The 22,183-nt window shown below is 42.6% G+C and overlaps 1 protein-coding gene across 5 annotated transcripts in view; it reads right to left on the minus strand.

The window, feature by feature from the left end:
* Positions 1-22,183, minus strand: part of NME6 (NME/NM23 nucleoside diphosphate kinase 6) — a 149,135-nt gene that overhangs the window by 69,657 nt on the left and 57,295 nt on the right. For all 5 annotated transcript variants that reach the window (XM_044059424.1, XM_044059420.1, XM_044059423.1 and 2 more), the window contains exon 5: positions 1,993-2,153. In XM_044059424.1, coding sequence (XP_043915359.1) covers positions 1,993-2,153 — 161 coding nt within the window. The remainder of the gene's footprint in view (positions 1-1,992; positions 2,154-22,183) is intronic.

Genomic DNA, 22,183 nt, shown 5'->3' on the forward strand with positions numbered 1-22,183 from the left:
GTGTTTGATTGAACCCTCATATTTTCCAGTACATCAAGAAAAGAAGAGTGGGAATCCTGGGGCATGGTGGGGGGATCTGTAGCAAGCTACAATTTGGACTGCAGTTTTGCCCAGAGTGTTGCACTTGGATAACCTCGGCTACATTATGCTGAGCAACTAGCCTGGAGGTGTGGATATCCTTACTGAATATGGACACACCTCAGCCTTTGGTGTTCCAGTCCAGGTTACATGGCCGAAAAATGTGGTATGAGTTATAGCCTGGTAGTGCAGGGGTGCTCTCTGGAGCCTTGAACCAGGTCTCAGTCACTGCACAGATATCGATGTTCTCTAATTTAAGGAGTGCCTCGAGTGAGTGCATTTTGAGATTTAGATTTCTAGCACTGAGTAGCATCACCCTCAGTTTTGGCTTGCCTGTTCCTGTTACGGCGGTGAATTTGTCATTTGAACCTTGCCTAAAAAAGGTACTATAGGGGAGGCAAGAACCTTAGCCAGTATCCGGAATCCCAGGGGTGACAGGTGCAGGCCACCTCTGGCAAAGCATCGTGGTCTGTCGACCATGTCATCCCAGGCAGACAGATACTGGAGCCCTTTAGAATGACACCAGATGCTTAGCCAACTGTTGAAGTCAATCATTTTGTCCTTGTACTGCAGTATCATTCTGGGTGATGGCAGAATGCTACTCAGGGCTAGGGTCATACCTGCCTGGGCTACAAGACTGGAGAAAGTTCCAGGGGTTCCACCTGTGTTCCTCACTGACAAGGGCGACAGGTGTTGACTGAGGTTTCTTTTATGGCGGTAAACTCTAGGTTAAGCTTGTAAGGGTCCCAGGGCTATTAGCCTAGTAACCTCCTATGATAATAAATAATAAGTGACTTCCCACAGAGACTCAGGACCATCTGCCTACTGAAAAACAAAAAGTGTCTGACAAGTAGGTAACAGAATTTAGGACAGTCGGTGAAACAACCTGACAGGAAAAATATGTTTTGAGGTAAACATTTTTGATGACAACACCCAAAATCACAAGTCCTAGCCCCTAAACACAAGTTTTGATCAAAAAAGTAAAACTTTTCTCTCAAAGAAAAAATCAATTATTTGAAAGACACTTTCCACAGGAAATAACCAAAAATGTCAAATTTGAGCTAAGATTTTTTTAGTGACAAGCACCAAAAAACATTAGTTTTGTCAGCTCATCTGGCATAAAGCTCTCACTACAAATGAAGTGACCAGAGATTGATTAGCAATTCTGACATCTGCTGGAACTATAAGGAAGTAGGGGTAGATAGGCATGACATTCCAGTGGCAGGCAGATTCATTCTATGGCTCTTGTGGAGAATGGAGCACAGAACAGCTGCTGGACTAGAATAATAGGTGTATCCAGGGGTACTGTGTTCCAAGAACTATAGGTGAGGACATGCCTACGACTATGCCTCATGGCACTCCTGGCCTAAAAAGAACCTCCTCGTGTAAGAGGGGGGAGGACCAACATTAACAAAAGTAAAACATCAGCCTCAGGGAGCAATAGTGGTGGCACTTTGGCTGTTCTTATCCTGCGGACACATTGGGCATTCACTAGTTTAAGGAGATGGGCTGACATCGCCAACCCTGGTGGTGAACTGTGTTATCAGGATTAAAACCATGGACAGGAGAGAAGGGGGTCTTACAAAGTACCAAGCTGTCACAGAAGGGCAACCACAATACACACACACACGAATTTGCAAAATTAAAAGTTATACATTAGTTTTAAAGATGTAAAATGATGCTAATCACCACTTAAAATTTAGCTTCAAACCTTAGTAGCACTGACAAGAACTATAGCTGAACAGTCGGTAGCACTGACATGAACTGTGGGTGAACGGTCAGAAGCAATGATGCGAACTGCAGGTGAACAGTTGGAAGCACTGACGCAAACTGTGAGTGAACAGTCGGAAGCACTGACATGAACTGCATGTGATCAGTATTTCATACAAGCCATTATTACAGTCTTTATATTACCTGATCCATGTGTAGTGTTCCTGGTATCAGTTAGCCCAAATGATCCTCTAATAGACTCTGGAGCAGTGAAGCGAGCTCGGAAAACTTTGGTAGGTCCCATAAGTGATCTCCAATGTGTAACTGCATTTTCCTTTGCCAAAATGTATGCTCTCATTGGTCCACTAAGACAAGAAAAAAATGATAAATTGATGCGTAAGAAATAGTTCACAGCTGTAAGCACTGACAAGCAAATCTACCTAGTAATGTTGTTATATTTTATTAACAAACTAAATGGTTAGTGAATGCAAACTCCCTCATACAAATGGGTCAGGGAAAGGGCTCCAAAAGAAAACAGATCTAGGTAATTAAGAGAATATAAGAGAAATAAATTAAGAGATGTACAAGAACGTACAAGACAAATAAAACACTATACAATACATTTAAAGCCACAACCAGCAGTAATACGACAATAAAACAGCAAATGTGTGTATTTATTTAATTAAGCAAACACTGTCAGAGAAAAAAAGCTATATTTAATGACATCTATGCCTTTTTGAATAAAATAACTACAAGACAAGGAATTGAGACCAAGGCTTTACTGAATTTATTATGTAAGAGAATCCAGGGTAAAGCCATAGTGAATACTTGAGTAGCCTTTCTGAATGAACAGACAGCAACAGCACTGTGTTGGGACTGTCTATGAATTCAGAATGTTTTTTTCTGATGTGTACACATCATGGTAACCTTTATGAATTTCCCCCTTTATCTCAAAATGGTCCTTGGTGCTTCAAAAGCTAAGATATCTAGAGGAAAGATATACAGATTTTTATTGGACAACATTCATCCAAGTGTGTTCTTGCATGCATCCAGGTTCAACACTTTAAAATGCAGATGCAAGTTGGGAATCTGTAGCTAAGGAAAATTTATGAAATTAGATAATACTTCACAACAGCACAGTCATATACGCGTTTAAGAAGTGTAAAAAAACTACAGATTTTGCGTTTGCATACAAAAAATAGGACTTCTTAATAAAGTTAATGCAACAAATCTGAATCATAACTACATGCAAAGTATAAGAGGCCATGCAGCTTTCAATCCTCTATATGGTACCGTGTTTAATTTTTAACTTAACTAAATCATTTAAATAAGTAGAGTAATTCAACAAATTAATCTATATAAATCCCCAGTTATACAAACAAGGAATAGAGTCAATTAGAACACTTATAGGTGTTTTATAACAGGGGCTGAAGGGAGCTCAGGAATTGGCCCAAAGCATTGAATGGACTACTAGTTTCTGGCTGAAACTTCAAATCCAAGACAAAGGCGGCTCTCTTCCCACAAATTCTCACTAAATTATATCAATCACCATTCAAAGAGAACTAGTTTAGATTTATTCAGATTAAATTAAGTAGGAACTTTTTCCCATGAATGCTTACTAAAACTGAATGAAACCATCTTTGGTTTCACTTTGATACTATAAATGATAATGGGAGAACTAAGCAGAATAATTTGCATATTGCTTTGCTTCAACTTCTCTGTAAATCACTGAGAAACTGAAAATAAAAAAGGGTTAATACAGTTCCCCTATCAAATTCCTGGTGAAATGCTAAGAATTTCGGTGAAGCCATTTCACATTTGTAAGTGATCTGAAAAGGAGGTAGTAGCCATGTGAGTACCCAGAATTAAAGTTAACATTAGAGACAAGATAAAAAAGTTATTGTTTATAGTACAAAAGCTTTGGACAACGCTAGAATAATAGTACTCCATGCTTCTTCCTTCTTTAGGATTTTTAAAACTTAGACAGAAATATGTATGACAGCTTTGTCCATTATGTTACCCAGCCTAAAGCCATGCCATGCATTACTTAGTGGACCATGTTGCTTAAGAAAGGAGAATAGCTTCAATTCCAGGATGTTATCATTCCCCCTACTCCTCCCTCATTAGGCCTATAACAGAGTACAATACTCCTCAGCATGTACCTGTCTAAGCATATGACTCAGCTTGTGAGAGAGAGAGAGATAGAGCATTTCTTCAGCAATACAATCAATGAAGAGTCTTCTCTGAGCTACACTGATCACCTCAATGCGCACTCTGTCTTTTCTCTCTCATATTTCCTGCAGACTTTTGAGATGGATACCTGTCAGGCCTACACAGTTTCAAAGGGTCCACTGTTATGTGAACTCCTGTACAGCCCAAAAATGAAACACCCTAAACACCTGCTCAAGAGATCTAAATCTCCACTGAAATATAAACAGGACCTGCTGGCAAGATAGACATCTCTCCCAAAGACTCCCTCTTATGAAACAGACTTCCCTTGGCCCTCTAAGTGTAACCTGGATGGATGGGCCAATTGTAAATATACCACAAGCTTGCCTCCTCAAGTCCTCACTGAAAGGGGTTGATGCTAGGTACTAAATACACCCCGTGTCTGCCTCTGAAGTCCTCAATGAAGTGAGTTGTAACTGGATATTAATTATTCATGTCTATGGGTATTCAATATTAGGGATCTTGCAGCTAAGGCTTCAAATGTTCCTCTGGATCATGAGCCTATTATCAATTGTGAGTTGTTTCCAAAAGCTATCTTTCCAAAAGCTTTACCCAAGTGCTGAATAAATCTACTGGGCCTTTAGCTACTTGGTATGTTTTGGAACACCTTTCTGGAATTGGTATGATTAATGCAGCCTTTTGAAAGTTAGGAATTGCTCCCTGGGAAGTAGAGAGATTAACAATTCCAATGATGGACTGTTTTACAACATTAGAGATGAAGGAAAAAGAAGTTATGTACTCACCATAACGTTCCATGTGAGTTGTTCCATCTCGCCTTCATTCATCACTGATGGGGTTCGGAGCAGATCCTTGGCTCCGACACAGCCGACCAGCAAGCTCAAAGTTCTCCAGTAGCTCGAGATCCCACCCCTTATCCCACAACACACTGCTGGAATTTCCTCAGATCTTGTTTGTTGCGTACCATATAGAAGTACAATAATTATTCTGCCTAGGAATGAATACACATTGAAAAACCAGGATGAAGACAGTCTCCAGGTCAACTGCCAGCCAGGAGGGGGAAGGAGGGACGTGAGAATGAAGGCGAGATGGAACAACTCACATGGAACGTTATGGTGAATACATAACTTCTTTATGTGAAGTTGTTCAATCTCGCCGTTCATTCATCACTGATGGGTAGCGTCCCTAGCACCCTGATCTTGGGTGGTTCACGGAAGTACTCTCTTCATAACCGTACAGCCAAATGAAGCCCTGTCCCTGGAGGCCTTATCCACGTTGTAATGAGTTATAAAAGTGTGAGGTTTAGACCATGTGGCTGCTGCACAGATGTTGTCCAAAGGTAATTTGGCTTGAAAGGCTGAAGAGGTAGAAACTGCTCTGGTTGAATGAGCCTTTACCTTACTAGACAAGGGCATATTATGACAAACATATGTGTAGGTGATACAATCTGACAGCCACTTAGACAGGGTTGTTTTAGCAACTGGTTTACCTTTCCTGGCCTCAGAAAAAGACACAGAGCTGATTTGATTTCCTAATGTCTTTTGTTCTGTCCAAATAAAATCTAAGTTGTCTATGAACATCGAGTTTATGCAACATATATTCCAATTTGTTGGTATGATTACGGAAGAAAACGGGCAACTCAATGACTTGATTAATGTTAATCTCAGAACATACTTTGGGCAGAAAGAATGGAATTGTCCTGAGAGATACTCTGTCAGTATGGAAGACCATATAAGGGGGCTTGATGGATAGGGCTTGGAGCTCTGACACTCTACGGGCTGAAGTGATGGCTACTAAGAAGATTGTTTTCCATGGCAGAAATTTTAGTTCACAAGATGATGCAGCCTCAAAAGGAGGAAGAATTATACAAGATAACATAAAATTCAAATTCCAGGGGGAATAAGGTGTCTTTACTGGAGGCCTTATGTGAAAGGAACCTTTTAGAAAAGCCTTAGACAATTGGTGAGCCATGATATTCAAACCATCAATTCCTAGATGGAAATTAGGTATAGCAGCTAATTGTACTCGTACCGTAGCTGCTGCTGCTCCTTTGTTGAAGATTTCTGTCAAGAATTTTAAGATAGAAGACAACGGCGCTTGATAAGGGTCAATGTTGTGGGAAGAAGCCGAAATGGAAAATCTCTTCCACTTACTACCATACAATTTTCTAGTGGAAGGTTTATTGGAAGCCAACAAAATCTGACTAGTGTCATGGGAAAGATTATAGAGGCTGGCTATGCGGAGAATTGGAGCAGCCAAGCAGTTAGCTTCAGTGTCTGCAAGGATGGATGAAGATCCCGACGGATGTCTCAACAAGTCCGGAACTGGGTGCAGGATCCATGGATCTTCCAGAATGTGATGGCAAAGAAACGTGAACCAAATCTGCCGAGGCCAATGAGGGGCTATAAGGATGATCGTCCGTCCCAGCGACTTTGCTTTCTGTAAGAATTTGTGTATCAGGGGAATTGATGGAAATGCATAGAGGAGACTCAGGGGCCAATCGTGGACAAGAGCATCCCTCGGGGAGTGATCTGGAATGGGAATCAGGGCAAAATACCTTCTGCATTTGTTGTTGATGTGGCTAGCGAACAGGTCGCAGGAAGGCTGGCCCCATTTGCAGAAGATCCTGTCCAAAATCTCTTGTTTGAGGGACCATTCGTGGGGCAATAAGATTGCTCTGCTCAGTCTGTCCGCTATGATGTTGGATTTGCCCAGGATGTGCATTGCCAACAGAAAGTGCTGGGATGACACTGCCCACTGCCATACTCTAAGGGCTTCTTGGCAAAGGGGGTAAGACTTGGTCCTGCCTTGTTTGTTCAGATACCAGACCACTGACATGTTGTCTGTCTGTATTGCAATTGTCCCTAGAGGAAGAGAGTCCTGAAAGTATTGCAATGCTAGAAGCATTGCTCTCATCTCCACGACATTGATATGCAGATGTGATTCTTGATCTGTCCATGTGCCTTGGGCAGTCTTTCCCGGAAAAAGCTCCCACCACCCTATCAAGGAAGCGTCCGTGGTCACAGGGGCAACTGGAGGGGGGAGTATGAAAGGACGGTTCCCTATCAGAAGCCTGAAACACTATAAGCCTGAAAATCAAAATCCTGAAAACTATAGACTGAAAATTCAAAATCCTGAAAGCCCAAAATCCTGAAACTCAAAATCCTGAAAACACAAAATGGACATACTGACGTCATTGTGGCTTTGCTATTGTTAGCCCTGTGGTGTTGGGTCATGCGTTGGGTTCAGGTAAGTGTCTTGATTGGTTTTATGTTAGGGTTAGGCGGTTTAAGTGAGTTAGGGTTAGGGCGCAGGTTAGGCATGTATGCAATAGTGACAAATATTGGGGTTAGGCGGTTTAAGTGAGTTAGGGTTAGAAGTCAGGTGAGTGTGCGATAGTGATGGACCTTAGGGTTAGGGTTAGGGTCAGGGTCAGTTGGTAGATATTAGTGTCTTTATAGTGACATATTAGCATTATTTGTGTTTTCAGGATTTTGAGTTTCAGGATTTTGGGCTTTCAGGATTCTGAATTTTCAGTCTATAGTTTTCAGGATTTTGATTTTCAGGCTTATAGTGTTTCAGGCTTCTGATAGGGAACCGAAAGGACGTCCTATTGTGACATGAAGAGACGTCAACCACCACTGAAGATCCTTCTTGCAAGAATTCATTATCAGGATCCTGTGACTCATTGGAAGTTCTTGGTAAGACCATTGCGTGAATAGAAGCCATTGAAGGATTCTCATATGCATCCTTGCTAACGGGATTGCTAAAATAGCTGCCGCCATCAATCCTAGAACTTGCAATACCTCTGCAGCTGGTGCTCTGTTCTTTGATATCAGGGACATGATGTGTTGGCGAAGAATAGAAATTCTTTCTGGCGGAAGGTGAAGAGTGGTGGTTGACATGTCTAGTTCTGTCCCTATAAAAACGATATGCTGCAATGGCAACAAGGCAGACTTTTCGAAGTTGACTGTAATGCCTAGCCGATCGCAGAGTGTCAGAGTAGCCTCTCTCGCTTGAAGAAGTTGATGCCTGGTGGTGGAAGTAAGGAGCCAATCGTCTAGATACGGAAACACCTGGAATCCTAGACGCCTCAGGTGAGCCGTGACTACTGCCATGCACTTGGTGAACACTCTGGGGGCTGTAGTGAGACCAAAGGGCAGAGCTCAGAATTGATAATGATTGGCTCCCAGCTGGAAACGCAGGTGATCTCTGGATGGTCTGGCCATCTTTATGTGGTAGTATGCATCCTTGAGATCGATCGAGCACATCCAATTGTCCTTCCCCAGGAACGGGAGTATGGACTGTAGCGTGACCATTCGGAAATTCTCTTTTCTCACAAATTGGTTGAGTCTGCTGAGATCCAAAATGGGTCTCCAGTCCCCTGTTTTCTTTGGAACCAAAAAGAACCTTGAGTAAGTTCCGAATCCTGTCTGGTCTGCTGGGACTGGCTGGATGACTCTTTTTTTCTAGCAATCGGCGTACCTCTATTGCTGCTTGTCCCATGTGACTGAGTGGAACGTTTGGGATTTTTTTGACGGGAAGAGGCTGGGTGGAGAACGTTATGAAATACCCTCTGGAAATGATACTTTGTACCCAACTGTCATTTGCTATATTTAGCCAGGATTTTGGGTACAATGATAGGTGACCCCCGACTGCCTCCAGAGTAGGACAGCCGGGCCTCCCTTCAGGAACGCTGGTAGGATTGACCAGTGAAGTGATCTCTGTCACCCTGGTGTTGTGGACCCCCTGTGCCGTGAGGGTGGCGTCTTCCATTGAAACCCCCTCCTCTGCATCTGGAGGAGGGCTCTCCACGTGTGTTTTGAAAGGCTCCTTGGGCTTTCTGGAACCACATCTTTCCTCCCCTCTGACCTTTGGGAAAGGGTCAAGTGGGGGTGGAAAAACGAAATCTGACGGCAGACAGAGTCTTTCCTCTTGTTCACACCTGGTCAAAGTCTCCTTCACCTTTGGCCCAAACAAATATGAGCCGTCAAATGGGGTATTAGTAAAGGAAGACTTGAAGGGTTCTGCGAAGGAACAGAGTCGCATCCAGGCATGCCTATGAAGAGCGATTCCTGTACATGTGGCTCTACTCGAACCATCAGCTGCATATGATGCGAGACACATGGACGAGTTGACTATCGAAATGAGGGTGGAGAGCTGAGTGGCAATCTTGTTGGATACACTTGAAGCTACAGCACCCTGAAGAGTATCTCCCAACTCCTTAAGGAAATCTCTCTGCAGTCTGGTAAAATGTGTCAAGTAGTTCGGTGATCTGAATGAGAAAGTCGCTGAATTGAACATGCGTTTCCCATATCTATCTATGATCCTAGATTCTCTGTTAGGAGGATGGACAGATGAGGAAGTCTCAGACATTTCCTTTTTGGTGGCTGCTGCCACCACAGTGGCATCAACAGGGACTCCCTTGGTCAAAAAGGACTTATCCACAGGGGCTGAAATAAACTTATTAGGCCTCCTAGGAACAGGTTCCATAGATTCTGGAGACTCCCATGCCCTACGAGAGACCAGATCCATAAGTTCATCGTAGGGTGGAGATACCCAAGAGGTGGAAGGTTGAGACCCGAACGCCTTCAGGAGAACAGACTCATTCTCAGTAGGGCTCTTGGACTGCCAATCACCCCTCTGCCTAAGAATTTCAAGAATCTCCGCAAAGGAGATGTCCCCAGAGGGGGATCTCGCGGACCCTTCTGATTCATCCAGGTCAGTGTCCAATGTGAAAGACTCCTGGGGGGAGTCCAAATGCCTCCTCTTGCATAATCTCTTCCTGGGAACCTCTTCAGGGGGAACTTCTGGTGAGGTCTCAGAAGAGCAGGGAGCACCCTGTGGGGCTACCTGAGGCTCAGGGTCTCTACGCTTGGGATGACCGAAGGAGACAGAAACTGACACAGGCACTTTACGGGAAGAAGAGGCCAGACCTTGAGATGAGGAAGTCTTAGGAGACAACACTCGCCTCATGGCTTCGAATGCACCTTGGCTCCGATGAGAAGGAGTTGACGGCTCCGATGGAGCCGTGATCTCCTCCCGCACCGAAGCCGTGGGCTCCGAGCCCAAGATAGGAGCCGAGCTCACCTGAGCCGAGGCCCCGAGAGGAATAGTCGGCACCGACAAGTCGGTGCGGCTATCCTCCCTGGACCCGACCGGAGAGTGATGGCTTCTAGAGTCCCCAGTTGGTGCCAAGAACGTCCAAGCAGATGGAGCCAACAACACTGGAGCAGGTGTCGACTCCAAGGGATCCACAATTATCAGGTTGGCCTCCTCTGGCTCCGAAGGTCCGATATGGCTTGGAGGAGGAGCAGATAATTCAAGAGTAGTGGTCTTCGGCTCCAACGGTTGGGTCTGAGCCGACAGCAATTTAACTAGGCCTGGTGCCTTTACGAGTTTCTGAACCAGCCAGTCAATATCCAGATCAGATACGCTGACAGAGGACCTGGAAGAGTGAAAAGATGGAGCCGACTGGAACAATATGGATGGAGGTTTTTCAGCAACTGGTTCCAGAGCAGTGTCCCAGTTCCGAAAAGAACAGACTGTCAGCTCCGAAGGCAGTGGAGCCGAAGTCACCACACTTTGACCTTTTTCCTTTTTTGGACCTAGAATCAGAGGAAGATTTAGATGATTTACTGGCTCCATCCTGGTCAGACAATGCCTCAGAAAAAAGGGTGTTTGATGATACCCCTATCAATCAACTTCCTCTTCCTTTCTGTTAGCACTCTGGTGGAAAAGGAGTGACAGATACTGCAAGACTCTTGCAGGTGCACCTCACCCAAACAGTAAACACACTGCACATGGGATCCGTGATTGACATTTTCTGTCCGCAGTCTGGGCATTTTTTAAATCCAGACTTTGGATGTTTGTCTTTTTCTTCAGACATTTCCGCAACTGAAACACACTATTTAACTATGAGCTATTTTAACTAACTAACTCACACAAACACACACAGCCCAAAAGGGGCAAATGACAACTATATAAACAGGATTAAGTAATCCAATAACAATAGTCCCAATAGGGAACACTGACTAATAACTAAAGAAGGGATCCTAAGGCCAAAGGGCCGAAGGCAAAGATAGATTATACTGAGGAAAGGGGTAGGAACACAGAAAAACTACTATCTACTAGCTAGTAATATCTGCTATTAAAAATAGATCAAGAATATATAAAAATTGAAAAATATAACTTGCTGAAAGTTGAAAAACTCCCAAGAAAGTCTTAAGCAAAGCTGGAAACCAAGAGATCCGTGCCACGGCAAACTAGATCTGTGGTAATTCCAGCAGTGCATTGTGGGATAAGGGGTGGGGTCTCAAGCTACTGGAGAACTTTGAGCTTGCTGGTCGGATGTGTCGAAGCTGAGGATCGGCTCCGAACCCCATCACTGATGAATGAACGGCAATATTGAACAACTTCACATTTGTAAATATTTATTTTTTTAAGTGCTCAATTGTTTACTGATTTCAAAAGGCACTACCATGCTTAATGCAAATGTAGTAAAAGTAATATTTCACAACTTTCTGAATTAGAAGAAGAATTAGCAGAACCAAACAAATGTATTTTTATTACTATTAATGCTAGCATAGTGCTTAAAAAAATGACAGATTACGAAAACTCTGTAAAGTAGAGGGATGAAACCTAGGCTACGACTCAGGTGATCCAGATTTGACAAGTATATTGGGCTTGGATGATCTGACAAGGGGAGGGAGAAGTGAAGAGGCTTTGTCTGTTCATCTCGTGCCAAAGGTAGGGACAGTGGGGGTGCATCCTTAATGGCAAGAAGAAAGCTTAAGCTCTTATGGGAACTTTGAGCCACTGTTATCATACTCAACTATGACATTATTTGAGCTCTGAGGGTGAAGTCACTGAACTGGAAGAGACTTTGCCCCAAGCCTGACTATCCCCTTCCTCTCACTTGCAGTGGGAAAATTAAGGATGTCACCATTCTGATAGCCAGCTGACCACTGTATAACTTTCTCATGCATGCCAACTCCTCTCCCAGTCAAAATCTATAGTCTTGCAGCAGAGAAGTCTTTATGTTAGCACAACAAAGACTAACATGGTGAAGGGAGACATCTAAGGCATAACTCAACTATGTTAGACCCAGGGAGGACTGAGTAGCAGGAGATGCAGGGATCTGATGTTGGTGGCAACTGTCCTCTATGAAGTCAATCTGTGAAAATCAGTTTTTAAAAAACACGACTTCAGACTTACTGGTATTAAGAATTTGCTCCCTGTTAAAGTATTTTCAGTTTTCCAGAATTTTAGGGTATACAGTGTGGAAAAGCAAAAGCTACTCATGTAACTAATGATGTTTATTTTGCTTATTTAATTATTATACTTCAAAACTTCTGATTCTAAAAATGACTAACAGATTCATAATATCTTCTAAAACAAGAAAAACTTTTTTTTTCCTCTTTCCCATTAAGACTGACCATTTATGTTGGACTTTGATTGGCAAATTGGAATGTTCAAACTTCATTTTACAGATTCCAACTAAGGAATATGCATTTCTGCTACACTGTTCTCTTAGCCTGATAGCAGCTTGGAGAGTTTCTCCAAATGTCTAATGCTTGCATTGGTTGTTGTGTGGCTGAGGAGGCTCCATATTTCTCTCTGCTTGGATGACTACTTCAGTCAGGGCACAGTCCAAAGAAATATCACACAAAAAACAAAATATCAACATACAAATATCTGTAAAATAATATACAAAATAACTACAACATAAAACATAAGAAATATGTAAAATATTAAACGTGGAAGGCATACAAGTACAATATTAAGTATTATGACTGCGAAAACATACTACATGAAGTGTATTTTCAATATCATGCAAATGTATGAGTAGTTTTGTTATGGTGGTAGTTGGTCCTGCAGTAATGGACAATACAAAATGCTGGGCAGACAGCCATTGACCACATTCAGTGTCCAGTCCATTAATGAATATTGTAAGCACTATCCTGAAACAGTTTAGTAATATACTTCTCTATTTTAAATCAGCAACAAAAAAATCAGCAAACCACTTTTGCTTCGTTCCTTATTGCTTTGGTTTATTTTTGCTGTGAAAAGTGTAGCTTTTCTGTGTGTGCCATTTGTTACAGAGTTCCATGCTACAAGACATCTTTTTCTCCAACATGGCTTCACAGACGTGATAAAAAACAACTGCAGTGCCATCCCATTACAATTTTATAAATTGGCATAAACCAAGGACTACTGGTAAGAAAAAAAAAAAGAGAGGGAGAGATAGTAGAATTCCAACATAATCTACATCCTTCCATTTGCATGCCCCCCCCCCCCCCCACACACACACACACACAGCTGACCACCAACTGCCTGGCATAATCTACATTCTTTTTAATGGCTTTTCTCCCTATGCCACAATGTTTAAATCAGTTGAGGCACAACAGAAGTCCTAAAGGCTATGAAGTTTTTCTCACCACTGCTACTGATCATTTATTTTAGGACAACCAAATTCTGTCCCTAGCATACAACGATGACTACTTACAAAGTGAAGAAGAAATGCCCAACTTTAAAAGAAGGTAATGAGGCAAAAACACCACTAAACACATTGATAAAATAACATTATTTTTTAAATACATATAAAAGTTAGCTTCCACTTTGTTAATTCTTCATTAAAGATCCATGTCTATGCACTTCATTGTGCAAAAGATATTAATCAGATTCACATGTTAACCTTTGAATACACTTTTTTTTTACTTAATTTCTGCTAACTTGACAGGAACCAATATTAGGTCATGCATTGTGACTACAAAAATCTAAGAAACTCATTTCATTTACAAATAATATTTAAGAATAGAAATGTCAAACAGTGCTGTAAAACTGCTACAAGTCATTCTACAGGGGAATAAACGAGGCATATGCTTGAAAATATTTTTAAAATAATGCTACATACATTTTTCTTGATAAAAAGTATGGCAGTTGGAAAAGAATTCTTGGAGTGAATATAAAAATAACCCCCAAAGAATCTTAAGTCTTCAGACTTATTATTTGCAAAGTGATAAGCATGAGCGTGAAACGATAATGTGAAATAGTGGACAACTCCCAGTTCATATTTAAACAGAAAACAACTGCTTCTTGAAATGGAGCTATTAATGGCATACAGGTAGTACATTCCAGTGATACCATCCCAATTGGACAGTAGGGCCTGCAAATCAGGCATACCCCTAAGAGTTATCAAGAAACCAATTTTCCCCTCAATTTATAACTAAACTAGAAAGAACTGATTTTGAAAGTGGACCTACTAACAGCATATAGTATTAACAAGCAGAAAAGAACAGTTCAGTGGTAAAGGGTTCACACCAACTTGTACTGGAACTTGGAAATCAGGAGTACACACAAGATTAGTAATGAGGCCAGTTGTTTTGTTATCCTTCTTTCTCTATGAACTTTCCTTACACTTACCTAGTATGCATGTGATCGGGTATGAAGACAACCATGTTTTAATGAAAACGACAATCTCCTGTATCACAGAGCAAAAAACAAAGTGCAGTTGTATACACTTACCATACATGTAGATATTCGAGTGTATTCACTGTTGCAGTCATCACACTTGGGTTATCAGCCTGCAGGTAGCCCTCAGTCAGCCCGAATACCAGAGGCTTGGGATTTCTGTGTCGGATGCTGTCGCCTCTTCCATGACATCAGGTCATCGGGGTATAAAACATGCAGCTGATGCCATTACATCAGTTTTTCTTGCCCAAGATGTTAGGAGCCCCCAAAATAGGAAGCAATTACATGGTGTGGAACACCTCCAGTAAAAAGTAAATACCACAGCCATAAGATATGGCCAAAAAGAGGATAGGTAGAAAGTCTAGAAAAGTCAGGGGGTTGGAGGGAGGGTAACCAGGACTGCAACAGTGAATACACTTGAACATCTACATTTATGGTAAGTGTACACAACTGTACTATGTTCTTTGTGTTTCACTGTTGCAGTCATCACACTTGGGTTGATTCCCAAAGCTGAGTAAGGGTGGAGGCAGTCAAGAAGTATTAGGGCTGGCTAGCAGGCCTTGTAAGACTGCTGTGGCAAATCTGGCTCTGGATTTAGAAAAGATAGGTAAGTGGTAATGCTTGGTGGTGGTGTGTACAGAACTCCAGGTTACAGCTTCCAGGATGTCCCTGGTAGGGACTCCCCTGAGAAATGCTGTAGAAGTTGAGGTAGCCTTATTGGAATGAGTTCTGATCCCCTGTGGGGTAGGTTTTCCATGGTGTTTGGAGCAGAAATGGATGCAGTGTGCTATCCATTTGGAGATGGTTTGATTTGAAATGGTCTTGCCCTCTGCCCCTGTAGCAAAGCTGACTAGCAGCTGGTCAGATTTTCTGAAAGGCTTAGTCCTGTCAAGGTAAAACCTGAGCTGTCTGTGCATGTCCAAGGAGTACAGGATCCTCTCCCTTTATTCTGAGGATTAGAGAAAAAGGTTGGTAAATGGATGGATTGGTTTAAAGCCACACTGGATACCACTTTGGGCATAAATGATGTGTTAGTCCTGAGGGAGACCCTGTCAGCATGGAAAATAATGAAGGGTTCCACGGCCATTAGTGCCTATAACTCAGACACTCTTCTTGCTGAAGTGATGGCTAGAAGTAAGGCTGTTTTCCAAGAGAGGAATTTCAACTCTGCTGTAGCAGCAGATTCAAAAGGGGGAAGTGTGAGCTTCTCTAGTACAAAGTTAAGGTCCCAGGCAGGGGTGGGAGCTCTCCTGGGGGGGGTCTTAAATTGTTAGCTCCTCTCAGGAACTGTGTGATCAAAAGGTGAGAAAAGAGAGGTGGCTCAGTATTGTAATGAGCTGAGATGGCCGAGGCATGAATCTTAATTGATGAGAAGGATAGGTCTTTGTGGAGCAGCTCTGCTAGGTAATCTAGGATTTGAGGTAAGGTGGGCACGGCTGTGCCCTTTCCTAGAGACTGGCAACAAGAACAGTATATTTTCCACTTTTTTGAATAGGATTTCCTAGTACTAGGCCTTCTGGCCTCAAGGATGACATCCAGCACCTGTTTGCTGAGGGTTGCTGGGGGTGTGTTCAGCGAATGAACCAGGCTGCCAGGTTCAGTGTTTGCAGCTGAGGATGCAAAATCTGTCCCTCCTGCTGGGACAGCAGGGAGGGTGTCTGATGTAGGTGCCAGAGTGGTACTGCTGTCAGACTGCGTAGGAGTGGGTACCAGTGCTGGTGTGGCCAGTCTGGTGCAATAAGAATTGTTCTTGGTCTGTCCTGCTTGATCTTGAGTAGTACTTTTGAGATGAAGGGCAGAGGGGGAAATACATAAATTGAGAGGTTTTCCCATGGAAAGGATAGGGCATCCACTCGCCATGCTTGGCTGTGGGGATTTCTAGTGCAAAATGTGCTCAATTGATGGTTTTGGAGGGAGGCAAAGAGGTCCATCCCTGGTGTCCCCCCCACCTGTTGATTAGAAGTTTGAATGAGTTGGGTTCCAGTTTCCACTTGTGTGGGCCCAGTAGATTCCTGCTTAAGTCGTCTGTCAGTGAATTTTGTTTGCCTGTCAGGAATTGAGCTTGCAGGTGCACTTGGTTGCCCAAGGCTGTGTTCCACAGGGCCATGGCTAACCTGCAGAATGGGTAGAAATGAGTTCCCCCCGCTTGTTTATGTACCACATAACTGTGGTGTTGTCTGTCTTTATCAATAGTTGTCCTGGAAGGATAAGGTATTTGAAGGCTGTCAGAGCATTCTGTACAGCTAACATTTCTTTTTGATTGATATGCAGGTGAATTTGTCCTGGGCTCCATTTCCCTTGAATGCATTTGCCTGCCATGTGAGCCCCCCATGCATATTCTGATGTGTCTATTGTCAGGGTTTGGGCGGTGAGGGGTTGAGTGAAAAGAAGTCCCTTCTTGTGGTTGCAAGCCTCTGCCCACCAAAGGAACTCTGCCCTTAGACAAGGAATGATAGGAATCAATGTTTCCAAGTCCTGAGAATGTTGACACCAGAGACTTTTTAAGTATCATTGAAGTTTCCTCATATGCAGTCTTGCATATGGAATTAGTAGAATGCATAAGGCCATGGACCCTAGGGCTTGCAGAATTTCTTTTGTAGATAGCTGGGTTTTGGTGGTCATTGGTTTGAAGTAGTTTGTCAAATGAACCTGCTTTTCTGGAGTGAGGAATGCCATCTGGGAAGTTGTGTTCAAGCTTGCTCCCAGGAATACAATCTTTTGGCTGGGTGCCAGATGTGATCTCTTTTCACTGATGGTGTACCCCAGAGAAGTTAGAAGTCTCTTTACAAATGCCAGGTGCTGAAATAGCAATGCCTGACTGTATGCCTGAATCAGGTAATTGTCCAAGTATAGGTAAAATTGAATATTTCTCTGCCTGCAGTATGCAATGGCTGGAGCCCGGCATTTTGTAAATACCGTGGGTGCAGTAGAAAAGCCAAAGGGAAGTGTAGAGAACTGATAGTGCATAGAGCCTGCCTTGAAACGTAGATATTTCCTGCAAGATTCCCTGATGGAGATGTGCAGATAAGCTTCTTTTAAGTCTAGGGTGACTAGCCAGGAGTTCTTGGCTACCACAGGAAGCAGCTGCTGTAGTGTAAGCATTTTGAATTTTGGGACCACCAGGAAGGTGCTGAGAATAGACAGATCCAGGATAGGGCACTGTGAGCTCTCTTTTCTGGGCACCAGGAACAGTCTGGAGTAGAAACCCTGTCTCCTTTGCTCTATTGGAACAGGTTGAATAGCCCTGATACTGAGAAGAGAAAGTACTTGCTTTTGAGCCTCTGCCCACTGGTTTGGGGGAATGTCTGGCAACCCGCTTAAGGTTGGCAGTGAGTAGAAGTAGAATCTGTATCCCTGGGATACAATGTTTAGGACCCATTGGTTCTGGGTAATGGACATCCAATTTTTTGCATGCAGGGCGAGTTTTCCTCCTAGGGCTGCAAGTATTTGGGCATGGCTGGGAAGGATAACAGAGAAGTAATTGTGAACTTTTTCTATAAGGAGGAGGCTTACCACTCCCTGTTTTTGAGGTGGGAGCACTCCATTGCTTAGATCTCTGCATACCCTGAGACTGTAATCTTGGTGGTCTATTGCCCCTGGGTTTAGACTGAGAAGGCCTGGGAGGGACTGGAAAGGACCAGTTTTTTGAAGGCCAATGCCTACTGAATCTAGGTGTCTGCACCTGTAAGAAATCGTTAACAGTTTGTATAGACTTAGCTTTTTCCTCCATCTTTTTAAGAATTTCTTCTGCTTTTGTGCCAAACAAATGTTCCTGGTTTAATGGAGCATCTAGTAATTTTGCTTTGACATGGTCTGGCAAGATTTGTTCCTTCAGCCAAGCATGCCTTCTCAATACAGACCCAGTGAAAGCAGTCCTGCAAGATGCTTCTAAGACATCAAACCACACTGCAAAGTATGTTTACTAACTTGGTTTGCAGAATCCATTAACTCTTGTAAATCTTTATTTTCTGCACAATCTGGAAGCAACGACATTTTCTGTTTAATTAGTTCCATAATATGCTGCTGGTACTTCAAAATGTGAAACTGGCAATTTAAAGCCCTTATGGCAAGAGTTGCAGAGGTATATACCTTCTTACCCCTTCTGTCTAAAGCTCTAGAATCCTTGTCTGAAGGGGTAGGGTTTTTGGCTGTAGTAGCCTTAATACATTTAGGTCCCTGGAAAATGGTCTCTGGATCCGCAGTGGGATTCTTGAAGAGAAATCTGTGCGGGTCAGGTACTCTATAGTATCTGTCAGGCTTTCTAGGAGCTGGTGGTAAAGTATCAGGAGTAAGACTAGATTCCATGAAGACATCCTCTACAATATCCAGGACAGGGGGTATAGCTAGAGGCCTGTGCTGTGGCAAGTCTAAAAATTCTCTGAGTTTCTTTTTGGACTGTGGGTAGTCCTGGCATTCCCAGCAGAAATGCTCTCTTAAGGTATGCAATGTTTCACCAAAAGAAAAGTCCTCTGGATGGGAGGCAGAGGGAATGGAATCCTCTGCATCTGAATCCTCATAGGTAGATGAGGGAATGCCCTGGTAATCTGAGGAATCAGAGTCACTGGACTCATGGTCTGTAGAATCAGAAATAAAATCAATCCTTTGTCTTTTAGAGGGGGAAGGCTGGCTTCCCCTAATTAAAGTTATAAGGTCTTTAGCCATTCTAAGCATTTGTTTCTGTGGCATGGGAGCTTAAGCATGCATTTTGGGCATCGGTTTTCTAGGCGTAGTGAGAACTCTGGGCCTGAGAAACTTGGTAGGTTTAGTTAGAAACGAAGTAGATGGTTTAATACGAACATCGGAAGGTCAGAATACACCCTCAGAAGCCGGTGCCTGCACAGCGGCTCCAGACCCATCCAAGGTAGAGACATCCGCAGGTTCCATATTTGAAGAAGCATCTCGCGGCATACCGGACTCTGAATGGGTCTCAACAGAGGCCTGAAAATCTGTAGAAGCGGGTATCAAAGGCTGTAAAAGCACCTCACTGAGTACCGGCGGACTGGAAACTAGCTTGACGGAAGCATCATCGGCAGTTTTGGACTTATATGGTCCGTCTCTGTCTTTATCCTTACATTTTTTTGAAAAATCGATAGTTGGATGGCTCATTGAAGCCATTTCGGAATATGGAGAATGACAGCAAAAGAATTTAGTGACAAAGATAGCCTGATGATGAATAGTTCAAGTGTTAAACAAGGCACAAAACCAACAACGAGGAACGTTGTGGTCTGGGCCTAAACAGGTGACGCAGTATGAAAGAAAATCTCTGTGAGGTATTTGCTTTCCACAGGAAGAACTTTTTCTGACATCAGCTAGAGCAAGAAAAAAGGATCCCCAATGGAGTACTTAGCTTTAGAAGACTTCAGGTTTGAAACTTGAAAAATGAAAATTTCAGGAAGCGGCTGACTGGCACTTGTGAACTGCTTCTGCTTCAGGCTCCCGCGCGGCAAGAAAAGCTGATGTAATGGCGTTGGCTGCATGTTTTACACCCCTGACGACCTGATGTCATGCAAGAGGCGACAGCATCTGACGCAGAAATCCAAAGACTCTGGTATTCGTTCTGACTGATGGCTACCTGCAGGCAGATAACCCAAGTGTGATGACTGCAACAGTGAAACACGAAGAACATGTTCAAAAAGCCCTTAAAATTGCTTTCTATAAATAGGCTATTACTGGATGATAAAAATAAATGTTTTCTGGCTCCCATAAGGAAGTAGACAACGGTCAACAATACACTTTTAAATCAAGTAGATTAGTTTAAATACAAAGGAGTACAGCTGGATCCCACAAATTTGTTGAAACACTATATTGAATCTAGCATAGACAATACATTGAAATATTTATCATATAGAAACCCGTATTGATAATACACTGAGGTAACTGAAATCAAGTTACAGACTCTGCACTACTGTTACACAAAAAGCCATGAGGTTTCTTGGGATAAATCGGCAACTACTAAAACTGGAATATGCAACTCTGTCTTACTGCTCTCAATCTCTCCTGCAACACAAAACTGCATACAGCATTTAAAACTGTAGGTTTATTGTCCAGTCAGTTCTTTTGGTGCACAACTGCTTGTCATAAAGTATGATAAATCATCTTTGAATAATGAATCAGCTTCCAATTTAACAGTTAGGGCTACCTAAATGTCTAGCTGACCTTGGGTTCTATTCCTACCCTAGGATTACTGTACTCTGCCCCACAGTTTAAGAGTTGCTATCTGTAATTGCCCATTATGTTCAAAAGACAACAAAGTCCAGTCACTTGCAAGGATGCACTAAATCATGGAACTAACTTCCTGACAACAACAGAAATCAGGTGAATTGTGGAGAATTCAGATTGTGGATGCTAAATCATGTAGCCATAATGTACAAATGCAATCATCTCTTGAAACATATTCTGAACGTACCACTGTTGTGCATCAGTGATGAACTTCAGAATGCTGATACTCACTATAGTTAAGTTTCACTACTTTCTATACCCCTCCCCTAAACAAATAAATAAATGTAAAATTCAAAAATGCAAGAATATGTACAAATCTCCTGGTACAGGAAATAATTGTCTGGTATCTTCTGCTTCACACTATATTCTTGCTAGTAATCTTTTTTTATCAAAACCATTTTTGTACAATATAGTAAAGGCTTTATAAATAGTATACATGCTTAAGTACAAGAGAGAAAAAAAGTACAGTTTTGTACCTACCATAAATGTAGATGTTCGAGTGTATACCCTGCTGCAGTCATCACACTTGGGTTATCCTGCCGTCCTGCAGTTGGCCCGAATTCCAAAGTCTTGGTCCGGCGTCGGTTGCTGTCACTTCTTCCCTGATGTCAGAGCGCCAGGGGTATATCAAAGGCATCCGACGCCATTTTCTTCAGTTTTTCTTGCCCCAGATGTCAGGTGCCCCTAATAGGTAGGCAAAAAAAAAAAATAAATAATATATATATATATATATATATATATATATATATATATATATATATGTATACATATACATATAGCTATATGGAAACAATAAAACAAAACCCTTAGGCACAAGCAAATACACCACAGAGGTAGAATAGAGTGGTAGAGATAAGTTCAGCTAGTTCAGAGGGGGTGGAGGGAGGGTAACCTGGAGTGCAGCAGGGTATACACTCGTACATCTACATTTATGGTAGGTACAAAACTGTACTATGTTCATCGTGTTACCCTGCTGCAGTCATCACACTTGGGTAGAATCCCAAAGCTAAGGATGGGAGGTGGAGTCAAACAGGGTTAGGGGAGGCTAGAAGGCCCTGCAAAACTGCAGTGGCGAAGCCAGCTCTAGTCTTAGAGTAAAGTGGTAAGTGGTAATGTTTGGTGAAGGTGTGTACTGAACTCCAAGTTGCAGCTTCCAGAATATCCTTGGTTGGCACCACCCTGAGGAAGGCTGTAGATGTAGCTGCTGCCTTGGTGGAGTGGGGCCTTATGGTAGCAGGAACTGGTTTTCCATGGTGGGTGTAGCAAAAACGTATGCAATGTCCTATCCATTTGGAAATGGTTTGTTTTGAGATAGCCTTTCCTTGTGATGCTGTAGCATAGGATACAAAAAGCTGGTCAGATTTTCTGAAAACCTTAGTTTTATCCAAGTAGTAACGTAGCTGCCTGCGAATGTCCAAGGAATGCAGGAGTCTTTCTCCTTTGTTCTGTGGATTTGGAAAGAAGGTGGGTAAATGGATGGTTTGATTTAGAGCCACACTAGATACCACCATAGGCA

The sequence above is a fragment of the Protopterus annectens genome, chromosome 17.part0 (assembly GCF_019279795.1).
Source record: "Protopterus annectens isolate FY-2018-M chromosome 17.part0, PAN1.0, whole genome shotgun sequence".
In the NCBI taxonomy this organism is placed as follows: Eukaryota; Metazoa; Chordata; order Ceratodontiformes; family Protopteridae; genus Protopterus; species Protopterus annectens.